This window comes from Phoca vitulina, unplaced genomic scaffold (genome assembly GCF_004348235.1).
Source record: "Phoca vitulina isolate PV1807 unplaced genomic scaffold, GSC_HSeal_1.0 scaffold44, whole genome shotgun sequence".
Taxonomy (NCBI): Eukaryota; Metazoa; Chordata; class Mammalia; order Carnivora; family Phocidae; genus Phoca; species Phoca vitulina.
In genome coordinates this window covers 4883526-4895658 of record NW_022589747.1, presented here as the reverse complement: position 1 = coordinate 4895658, position 12133 = coordinate 4883526, and the positions used below count along the sequence as shown (strand labels likewise).

General features: G+C 49.0%; 1 protein-coding gene across 3 annotated transcripts in view; it reads left to right on the top strand.

Annotated features, from left to right (window-relative positions):
• Positions 1-12133, top strand: part of COBL (cordon-bleu WH2 repeat protein) — a 278487-nt gene that overhangs the window by 150927 nt on the left and 115427 nt on the right. For all 3 annotated transcript variants that reach the window (XM_032430638.1, XM_032430635.1, XM_032430636.1), the window contains exon 7: positions 4573-4755. In XM_032430638.1, coding sequence (XP_032286529.1) covers positions 4573-4755 — 183 coding nt within the window. The remainder of the gene's footprint in view (positions 1-4572; positions 4756-12133) is intronic.

Here is a 12133-nt window from a genome sequence, read left to right as displayed (position 1 = left end):
CTTGAGAAAGAAGAACAAAGCTGGAGGTACCACGGTCTTTGATTTCAAACTGTATTACAAAGTCATAGTAATTAGTACAGTATAATATTGGCATAAAAACAGATACATAGACCCATGACACAGAATAAGGAGCCCAGAAATAAACCCATGCATGCGTGGTCAATTAATTTATGACAGGGGAGCCAGGGATGTACCGTGGGGAAAGGATGGTCTCTTCGATAAATGGTGTTGGGAAAACTGCAACACTATCTTACACCATTACACAAAAATTAACTCAAAATGGATTAAAGACTTGAATGTAAGACCTGAAACCATAAAGTTCCTAGAAGTACCACAGCAGTAAGCTCCTTGACGTCGGTCTTGATGATGATTTTTCGAATCTGACACCAAAAGCAAAAATAAACAAGTGGGACTACATCATACTGGAATGCTTCTGCACAACAAAGGAATCCTCAACAAAATGAAAGGTAATCTACTGAATGGGAGAAGATATAAGAAGTGTATACACACACACACACACACACACACACATATATATTTTACATATGCATGGTAGAATATTATTCAGCCATAAAAAAGAATGAGATCTTGCCACTTGTGACAAAATGGATGGATCTTGAGGGCATTATGGTAAGTGCAATAAGTCAGAGAAAGACAAATACTGTATGATCTCTCTTATACGTGGAATCTAAAAAAAAAAAAGCTTGTGGTTGCCAGAGGTGGAGGGTGGGGAGGGTGGAGAAATGGATGAAGGGAGTCAAAAGGTAAAAAGGGAAAAAAAAAAACATTGAACCACAGATATCCTCTGGGCAGCCAAAATGTTTTGAATATTTTGGCTGCCCATGGTTGAAGGTTGGGAAGCATAACTGAATAGCAGAATTCTTGAGCAGTGCTGTTGGACCCCCGTCTAGTGGACCCTGAGATTTGCCTGCCTGTGAGTGGGAACGGTGGGGTGTTAGGAGAGATCTGTGTGGCCCAGATAGGGCAGATTTGGACTAAATAAACCTGTTGTGTCAAAATTTCGTGGTGTTCCAGCGACACAGATAATGGATCGTGAGAAGCCCGCTGTCTGGGGTAACAGACACCACAGCTTATGGGGGGCCTGGGATGGGGTGTGCTCTGGGCTTCTGGCTTTCTCTGAGACCATCTTACTTGGCCCTCATGAGGCCATTCTTCCCAAAAATACGTATCAGAGAAGAAGGAAACCACCTCTAATGTGACAGAAATATGCTAGGTGTTGACAACAATTTGAAGTCAATGGAATTTCCCCATTGTAAAGATGGGGATCTTTGTGTATGCGTGGGGGGCGCTCTATCAGGAGAACGGTGTTCCGTGCTTCACCAAGATGTCAGAGCGCTCTTAATGGCAACAGGATTATAGGATTAAAGCCTGAAATCAATACACAATGGCTGACCTGTAAAGTACTTTTAGGGAGTCTTCTGCACAGAGCTTCCACAAAACGCTCAGGGCATTGAGAGGACAGAGGTGAATTCATAGCAGTGTTGAGTGATCAGTCAGGCACACATAGTTGTGGTGAGGACTGAGGACAAGAGGAATTGAAGTTCTGAGTCTAGACAGGGCGGAGTGAACAGAGCAGTTAGAAGCAAGGTTGTGAAATGCATCGTCCAGAATGTCGTGTTTGCGGGATGCCAAACGGGGCCATGCCTGCTCCAGAGATAACCATGCAGGCATGGTGTCTAGTTCTCCATCGTATTTCACAAGCTTCAAGAAACCTCCAGAACGCGTGCCCTGGGGGTGTCCGAGCCAGCCAGCCAGCCATCCCCTGAAACACCGCCACAGCTCCAGACTTCAGGACGCTCCTCTGCTTTGCTTCATTGACGTCATTTTATCATGTGCACCTTGTATTGTTAAGTAGATGCAAGTTCTGTCTCCTTGGGGCCTCACGGTTGCTATGAGGTAGATGTAAGGCAGGGGACGGCATTTCAGAGTTCGTTCTGCATTGGCTTATTTGCTCGGTAAGGAGTCCGATGTCTGCAGATGCAAGGGCTGGGAGAAACATTTATACTTTTTCTTTACATTTTGCCATGGGAGCCAAAATAGGCATCAACAGGTTATCTGGCTGTTGAGCTGTTTCCTGTAGGTCCCCCACCTGATTCCTATGGAATGCTGCACTTGATGAACAAGGCACTGGATTCCTCTGGTGCTTGGCATCCCACGACAAAGCATGAACTGGCATTCAAAGCAGCCTCCAGAGATTGGTGTTTGCTTTGCCTTTAATATTTATGGACAAGAAAATCTGAGTCTCAAAAATGCTCTCAGGGAACTGAACGATAGTACATTTGGCAGAACAGAATAGGATTGGAGGCTAAGCGCAGGTAATACTGGGCTGCTGCTGAATGTGATGGGTTTCCTTTTTTCTTTTTTTTTTAATTTTTATTTTTTAAGTAAGCTCCATGCCCAGCGTGGGGCTTGAACTCACGACCTTGAGATCAAGGGTCACATGCTCCACCGACTGAGCCAGCCAGACGCCCCGCTACATATTTATTTTAAATACAGAGAGCCCATCGTTCATACGAAAGCTTCCCCGCAAGCTCCTTTTGTCAAACATGAGAGCAGAGTTGTCCAGAGGCTCTCATCCCCCCAGTCATTCATTCCTGCAAATGTTGGCTCTGGGGCCTTCGACACGCCGGGAATTGTTAGGAGCTGCGGAAACAGGAAGTAATCGCTGTCCCCGTGGGTCCCACATGATAAGCAGGGAGACGATAAATAAATGTATAATAACCATAATAGCGAGCACGTACTGGATATTCACTTTGTGCTAAGAACCTCCTGAAGTTCTTTCACGTGTAGTGGCCCATGTGATCACTTCGTGAGGTAGGTACAGGTATTCACCCATTTTACAGGAGATAAGTGGAGGCAGAGAAGAATCAAGGAGTGTGTCCAAGTTCATGTGGCTCGTAAAGGGCAAAGGCAGGAGTCGAACCTGGATGGCATATCTCCGCCATATGCGGGCTGACTTCCTGGCTGCACCGGCCTCGGGGTGGAATACGCCCTGGGCACCGGGTGCTGGGGAGGAATACTGGTCAGGACAGGGGAGAAGAGGCTCCTAGGCAGAGTGTGGCTTCCATTTTGTTTTGCTTTGTTTTTTTTTCTTTTCTCTTCTCTCTCTCTCTCTTTTTTTTTAAGTAGGTTCCATGCCCAGCGTGGAGCCCACTGCAGGGCTTGAACTCACGCCCCTGAGATCAAGACCTGAGCCGAGATCGAGAGACAGACAGTCAACTGACTGAGCCACCCAAACGCCCCACCATTTTGTTTTTAATTTGAAATTGGAGTGTTGGTTCTCTAAACCCTCTTTCTGCACTAACACTTACATGATTCGATTGAGCAGACCCTGAGGAGGGGGGAAGACTGAAAACCGATGTGCCCTTTAGCCTGCCAGCGCCCCAAACCCCACACCCAGTAGGAGAAATTGCTCCGTGGAAACAGCTCATTCGAGTGTTGGCTTGCATTTATTTTCGGCATATTAGATACAGAGCACGTGGTATGGCATTCACGGTCACTGGTCTTCACGGCCGCCATTTATATCATATATCCATTTGTTCGTAACTTTTGAAGCTTCAAAGAAACCCAAGCCCATTCTTGGCAGCAAGTGGGCTACTTCTCAAGATGGCAGACCGTGTTAGAAAGTGGGGTCGGGGGGGGACAGTAAAGTAACCGCCAAACGGAGAAGGCCCTTCGAGACGGGGAAACAGAGCAGGCGACTCCATACAGTTTACACAGAACTTTATTCAGGGCAACTTACTGATGGGGGATCGGGTGGAGAATGATCCAGTAGCCCTGCAGTTACTCTCTGCGAAGTCCAGACATCAGGCTGCGGATTTTATAGAGCAAGCGACGCTGGGGCACCGCAGCGGGATCAGGGGGTTCACACACACCTCAAAGGGTTTGCAGGTGCCTACTTGGCAGCTACCCCTCTAGTAAGCTCTTGTGGCCCCACCTGAGCACCAGGAAGGAGAGAGGCTGTTATCTCTAGCAGATTCATGGGAGGCCAAAGCCAGCCTCCCCCATCCCGGCCTGGGCAGGTGATCCTAAGTTGTGTATGTCCATCCCCAAAGTGCCCGGAACAGGTAGCCTTGAGAGAGGTCACCGAGTGGCCAGAAGTGCAGTCAGTGTCCTTAGCACCCCTAAAGACCGTCTTCTTGTCCACAGCAATGTGCTTCTTGACTCTTCCTTCCGCTTTTCAGCGCCTAAGACCTTGTTCTGATGATAGGCTAACGTTTCAAGGAGGCTCGGTTCACACACCGCAGTGTGGTTGGGAGTATTAACTGATTCTAGCTGGTACATGGAGTTAAAGGTTGCAAGCATCCTCCGTTTCCTTCATGACGACGCAAATAAACCGTGCAGCAGGAATCTGTCACGCGGCGTCTTACGCTGTAAGGCAAAGTGAGAATACGGGTTTTGCTCGGGGCATTCGAGCCCATCAGAAATGATATTGGAAATGATATTGGAGGCTTGCATGGGCGGTTTGGCACTGTGTTCGTGCTGGAGCATCCTCCCAAGAGAAGTCATCTCACACTGATGAGATCTTCTGTCTGTCTCTCCCCTTCACAGGGCTGCCTGACAACGCCCAACTCCCCGTCTGTGAATTCCCGTTCCCTTACGTTGGGTCCATCCCTCTCACTCAGCAACATCTCAGGGGTGTCTGTGAAGTCGGACCTGAAGAAGCGGCGGGCACCCCCTCCTCCGACCCTGCCAGGCACGGGGCCACCAGCGCAGGACAAGGCCTCGGAAAAGGTAGGCAGAGGGCAGCTCTCGGGACCAGCATATCCACTAGATGGACCAGTGAGTTCTCTAGAAGTTCCCTGTGTGCCCTATGATCCTTCAAATCTGTGGCTTAGCAGGGAGAGTGTTCGGGCCAATATTTAAGCTTTATGTAGAAGTAAAGGTGAGATGCCATGCTACTTCAGTTATGGGAGGTCGGAAACTTTTTGTGCTTTTAATCATTAGAGGTCTGTGCTTGCTGATTAGCATTTGTTCTACCTCTAGCGTTGAAATTTTGGGCATCGTCACCAACGCTTCGTGAGAAAATTGCATGGGTCAGGGCACTGGAAGAATCTGGAGTCTGTACGGAATAGGGACGATAGGTGATATTAATATAAGATGCGCCAAATAAGTCAGAGTCACAGGACAGTGGGGAGTAAGTCACTTTCGGTGTGATATGGCATTTGCGGAGTGTATGTATGAAGTGTGCATGTTAAGTTTATCTTCAGAGCAACTTAATCCCTTTGCAAGAGGTTGTCATTATGTGTGGCTGGGGAAGAGCCTCTGTCCCCAGCAGCTGGGGTCTCGACTGGGCTTCTCTCCTGCCACGTTTCTGCAAGTGCCACCTTGCAGCGCTGTTGGAAATCCCCAAACCTCCCTTCCCGGGGGCCAGGCTGCCTTGGCCATGGCTCCTCTTCTCGGGGCTTGGAGTGGGACACCGTAAAACTGGGAAGTATGGTTTATATTCTCCAAATGCATTGTTCCTCATTTGGGTGGGCAGTGGCAGGGACAGCCCCCGGGGTGGCCAGGATGGGAGCGGGCTTTTGAATCCTAGAGAAGATGAGCTCCCCAAGGCAGACCAGCTCCATCCGTATTCTCAGACACGGAGTCAACCTGCAGAGTCAGCGAGGATGCATTGTTCTTCATGAAGCTCAGAGGTTTCCCAGGGACAGGCGCCCCAGGTTCCTGGTGGAGGCGGGGGGCGGGGACACCTCAGCACGAACAGGAACTTTATAAAACACACATTTATTCTCCCATAGGGGCTTAATTTCCTTTCCTTCTGCCTTGGTGTCCCTTGGCCTGTCCCTGCTTTATATAGGCCGAGTGCTTCACATTCCTGCTAGTCTTGGTTGGAACCCTTTTTTGCTAATTCCATAAAATGGCTTTTCTTTAAAATAAACTAGAAACTAAGTCTGTGCCTCCCAGGTGGGAGGCTTGGCCCGGGGTCGTGGTTAGAAGTTATCTGAGGGGGTCTCTGAAGCCGCAGACTTGTCACTTAGTTTCCTTTTTATCCTGGTTGTCTGTCTGTCCATCAGTCTTTTTTTTTAAAGACTCATTTATTTTAAGAGAGCAAGTGAGCATGTAAGCAGTGGGGAGGGGCAGAGGGAGAGGGAGAGAGAGTCCCAAGCAGATTCCACACTGAGCACAGAACCCAACGTGGGGCTCGATCTCATGACCCGGAGACCATGACCTGAGTCAAAACCGAGTCGGATGCTCAATCACTGTGCCACCGAGGGGCTCCCCGTCCGTCCGTCAGTCCTAATCTTAACAAATCTTCCTCTCTCCCTCCAGGGGTGATCTTCATCCCCAGAGACTCCCCTCCCCCCCCATTCCCATCTACAGACCTTTCTGGCCACGCCCCAGCAATCTGTTGGAAAAGCCTAATACACGACATATTTTAAAAGAAAGTATTTTGAGTTTTGGGCTTCCTAAGCATTTGCTAATGCCACGAAGTTGTTTTGAGGTCTCCATGATATCTTAGCTATCTTCTGATGTGAAGAACTTTAGGCGCAAACGGCACCTCATTTGGTGGTACGCTTGCATGGTTAAAGGGTGTAAATCAAACACGGTGACTTCTGGTGGGTGTGTGCGTGTGCCTCTTTATTTTGCTGGGGTTTAGAGTCTGAACTTCTTCGTAACCCGCAGATCATATTTCTAGCATTTAGCACTTTTCAACCAGTCCCCTCTGGGGACGTCTTTTTGCTTTCGATTGGGAGGGATATTTCTTTCTCAGTGAAAATCACGAATTCCAGGATCATGATCACTTACGGGGTTTTTTTTTTTCCAATGAGAATCGCGTTTCCCTAATGTTATAGCATGTAGATGCTAAGCCAAATCAGCATTTTAAAACCGTCTTCCATCCAGAGAAGATGTGGTGTTTTTCAGATTTTAACGTACTTCTCCAGAGTGGATAAAGTCTGCTGGAATAGGAAAATGTATAGTAAGTAGAGAATCGGGAATTCTGAATGAAAAGTAAACAGTTCTCTATACCCTGAATAATGAACAGAGTTCCCTGTGAGGCAGTAAAAGCTTTTTACTGAAATCTATTTTATTTGGCACAGAATGAGTGGAGAAATTGGCTCACAGAAACCCTCTCCTTTTTTCAGCATATGAGTGGCATATGGATTAGATTTAAGCATTTGTTAGGACCATTTTTTTTTCCTTTTTAAATGAAAGGTATTTTGTTATTTACTAATTTCTGGGAAAGGAACCCAAAAATGTATTGTTGTCATTGTTGGGGAAAAACGTCAATTCCTTCTTCATGAACTTCCTTCCATATAAAGATAAGATGTTTGTTTGGAAAGCCTTATTTATATGCAACTGTTGCTAACACCAATATCCTGAATGAAAAGGAAAGGCTTATTTTCAAGGACATGACTAGTTTTGGAAAAGGAAAACGCGTCTATTTTCTTATTTTAGAGGATTTTTTCTTATCATCTGGTCTGAAAAATTTGGTGTTTCTGTATTCAGGTCTTAGAGTGGGAATATTTTCAGCCGCGTCCCGGCTCATCGGAAACATTTTCAAAAACGCGGTCTTTGTATGCGTGTTTGTTACCTGATGATAGACTCACAACATGATCATCAGTATTGGTAATTTCTAAAAGTACTTTCCGTAGAGCGGTTCCCAGAGGTGTTGGGGCCAGTGGAAAAGAAATTAACAGTGTCCCCGGGCAAGCCTGTTAGCAGAGAAATTGGCAAGATGGGTAAAGAAACATGTTATCTTTCCACCTATCCTTCCAGAAGTGGCCAGACCAAGGTGTTCCCCTTTCCCAGTACCTTGAACGTAGTTTTAATCAAGTGGAACGTTCAGACAGGAATGATATATATGTGAGGGCACCATATGCTAAGTCAGTATTTTTCAGACTTAAGTGAGCATCAGAATCACCCCCAAAGGGCTTGTTAAAACACATTTTACTTGGCTCCACCCTGAGAGTTTCTGATTCAGGAGATCTGGGACAGGGCCTGAGAATTGGCATTCCAGCAAGTTCCCAGGCAAACCCCACTTTGAGAACCACCATACCACAGACTGCCACTGCCCTGATCCGCCCACGCAGATTTGGAACTAACAAATGTGAGAGAGAGCCGCTCGGTGTGAATATTCTTAACAGATCCGGAGAGAGTCTTCGGCAGGACAGTTACCTAGAAAGGAATGAATCTGCGCTATGTAATAATATTTGGGCACAGGTCGCCATGGTGTTAGCTGGGGCCTGACGTTGGATGTTAAGATGAATAAATAGCTCCACTCACTCTCTGGTCCTCAGTTTTCCTCCTCTGCAGAATGGGAAGACTAAAAGCAGCCTCCCCAGGTGCATGATGTAGAGGTCAGAGCAGGGGCCCTGGAGCGGCCACCTGGGTCCAGATCCCAGCGCTGTCACTCCTGGTAGTCCTTGGTGAGTCCCTCCACTCGCACCCCTCCTTCCCCGAGGTGCACAAACCGCATAACCAGGTGGCGTGAGAGCCAGGCATCAGGGGATGTGGGAGCCTGAGGCAAGGAGGGCTGGGTGGTGGGGGCAAAGGCTCCTGCATGAACCAAGTTGCAGACTAAATCTAAAACTCAAACTCTCCATTGCTATAAACATCAGGGGCAGTGCAAAAAGTTGCCACACCCCGGGGGAAGGTTCATCCCGTTAAATGATGCCACACACCCCCTTGGTGGCATTTTTGCCCATCAGTCACAGACTGAACACCCCGTTCAATAGTCCACACTGTCAGAGATTATCAGGGGACAATTGCTCATCCCTTTTATGCCTTTGGAGCCTCTCTCTGAGAAGAACGAGAACAGAATCCTGTCCAGTAATCCGTTAGGTGACTCAGTTTACCTATTCAGGATCAAAGCAATCCCACATAAATCACACTTGCTGACTTCTGCCTCTGTACAACACTTTGCTGGCTACAGAGAGGCTTCTTTCGCTTTTCTGTCAATTGATTAAAAATAACTTGTGGGACTTTACTAGAAAATGCTGTGTTGTCTAACTTGAGTTATCATTTCCCACAAATCCGGAATGAACAGCTCTTCACTATTTTTTCAGTCGGCACTCGGTTCTTCTACGCCTGCTGTTGTGCCTATAACAACTATAAATCCTTTTTTATTGTGAGTAAAAGTCATTCAGAAAGTGTTTCAGCCATCCAGGCTTTCTTTTGTCCTATAGTATTTGAATTATTGCATTCATTGCAGAGAGCGTTCAACACCATAAAATTCCAACATGACAAGCACGCTTGTACATGATCTCAAGTTTGTTGCATCAGGACTAAAATAACTGGTTGTATTGGCCATTAAAATGAGAGATGGGGGGGTTGGTGTTATGATCAGTTATTGGTCTTACCCAAAATAGATTTTTCCATGAAACATTGCTTATGTATTTGATAAATATATGTTGAACAGCTGCTATTTGCAAGCCCCGTGCTTACGAGCAAGAATTGGTATTCATTCCTCGAATATCTCAGTGCGATGTACACATAAACACACAGCGTTTTGTACTGTGTAAATAATTAGGGTAATCTGCACGTGTTAGAAATTAGGGGAAGTATTCCCACTTGAGGTTCCATTTCTGGAAACATCATGAGAATCAGGTGATTAGACTATAACGGGAAATCGTAAAACTTTGCTGAGTGCACCCCCAATGAAAAGTTTCGTCCAGAACTGAAGTATGCATTTGACGGTTTCTGTGACGGCGTATCGCCTTGTTCTGCCATGTTCCCGACCTCGCTCTTCATCCCAATCCACAGCAGAGAGAAGGCTCCAGCGAAGGAGTCCCCACTGAGCAGGGCCACAGACTAGGGTGGGCTCCAAATGCCTTCTCCTCCCTGCTGTTAGGACTGACGGTTGTTGCTTATGGAATTGATCATCCGCGAGGATGTCAAGGTGAATGGGATCCCTATTCCCACAGAGCCATGGCCACGGTCCTTCTCCTGGGGTGAAGTCTCCTTTAAGTTCTCTGTGTCCTGCCTCATGGTGGTTGTTAATTTGTTTCTGGCAAAGTGGATGATGCTTGGAGACTTTTAAAAAATTATTCTTCAATTATTCTTCAGGGGCGCCTGGGTAGCTCAGTAGGTTAAACATCTGCCTTCGGCTCAGGTCATGATCCCAGGGTCCTGGGATCGAGTCCTGCATCGGGCTCCCTGCTCGGTGGGGAGTCTGCTTCTCCCTCTGCCCCTCCCCCCGCTCATGCTCATGCTCTCTCTCTCTTTTTCTCTCTCAAATAAACAAATAAATCTTTTTAAAAAGTTATTCTTCATAGTAATCAAAGACCTTTGATGACCTCCAGGGCGTGGGTGGGGCTCACATGAACCTGGCTCGTCCCTTTGGCTTCCCGGAGCGCTGTGCTGACCAGGCAGGATTTGAAGGTCAGTTCAGGAGAGAAGAGTGGTCCCTTCAATATGCCTGCGTGCCAGGGACCTGGGAGGGGAAGAGGCCCCACCTGGACTGACCCCCTGTGTGACATGGGGAGGGGAGGTCTGCAGACTCACCTCTCTCTCTCATGCGCCTCCACCTGTCAGCGAGGACTGATCCCGAAGCCAGCCACCTCCCCCCATGCCCACCTTAGCCCCCGGTGCAGGCACTCCTGCCCTGGGATGACCCCATTGCAGTGGCCTCGTCCTCGGTCCCTGCTGCTGCCCCTGCCCCTCTGTCTGCACACTCCTTCTATACCCCTGCTAGAGCTACACTTGCGACAACAAAAGTGGGGGCCTGTCTCCCCTTTGCATGCCCTGGAGAGTAATCCGCCCTCTCACCTCGGCCTGCAGGCCTCCACGCTCTGGGCCCAGCACCTCTGCCCATGCCCTCACCCCCCTGCCCAAAGAGGCCTTTACCTTGTCCTGTCCACGGGGCCTGTCACCTTCTTCCCTCACCCACACCCCGCTTGGAGGTCACTTCCCCAGCAAGGCCTCGTCGACCGTCCACCCTCTGGTCACAGTCCGTGCCGTCTCCCGTTCTGTCCCGTTTCTCTTCCAGCTTCTAACACATAAGCCCAGAGGCAAGGGACTTCGTCTCTGGACTCACTGACGTGTCTCAGGGTCTAACACTGTGCCACCACGTCGGTAAACGTGTGTATTAATTCAGTTCATGCATACGTGATTCATCTATCAGGCATGCGAAGATGGGTCCTCTCTACGTGAAAACCACTGATTTCAAAATATAACGCGAAGGGTAATGAATTGCCCTGCTCACAGAGCCTACTTAGGAATAGCGACAGATCTGGCCAGAACCCGTGCTATTTGCTCATCGCTGCAGGAGGAGACTGTCTGTGAGCCCGACAAGCGCAGGCTTCTGCCAGATGCCCGAGCTAGAAGTGCCCATCAGGTGTAGACGGGCGGAGGTGTGGGAACTGTGTGGAGGCAGGAGGGCGTGGAGAAGCCTATGTGTGCTGTGCGGGTTGGAGCCGCTGCGGGGACAGGGCCTCCGAGGACGGGACACACACACACACACACACACACATACCCCGCTTCCTGTGCTCCGCGACGAGGAGCAGAGCGGGGCCCCTGCAGCCCGGGCAGGGAAGGAGCCGCAGGTGTGGCCGAAGCCTGGACCCTGCCACCTCGTGCGTGTCTCCACTCTTAGATGGGTACAGGAGCCTCCCACAGTCGGGAGATGAAATAGGAGGGTACGTGGAAAAGCAGCTGCAGAGAGGGAAGCTCTCTGTTCTCTCTCCCTCCCCCCACCCCCAGACCTTCTCTCTGAGTGTCTGTGATTTTCTGCCCCCCCAGGCCCTTCTGCCCGCTCCCTGTGTGTCCTGTTCAACTCCCTTCTGTCGGTTTGCTCTTTTAATGCCTCTTAACCATGTTTCTTCAAAATAACACGTGCACAGATACGTGTGTATCTGTATCTGTGTGGGGGGGGCACTCTTCTGCCATTTCTAAACTCCGAGGCCACATGATGTTGGCTTCGCCCTCACAGCCCCCTGGCGAGTTTGCTCATTGTGACGGCCCTTCTTCAGCTGAGTTGAGGAGACTGAGTCAGGCCAGGCCCGCTGCAGGGCAGAGACGGCACAGCCCTTGGCTGTACGTGGTGACCCTTCTAAACGGCGGGGTGGGGGACCCGGGGCCTGTGCCCGGACCTGCAGACGCAGGACTCCCCACCTCCAGTGCGGAAGTCACGGTGCCCCACGCGGCCACGCTCCCTCTGTGACTTCAG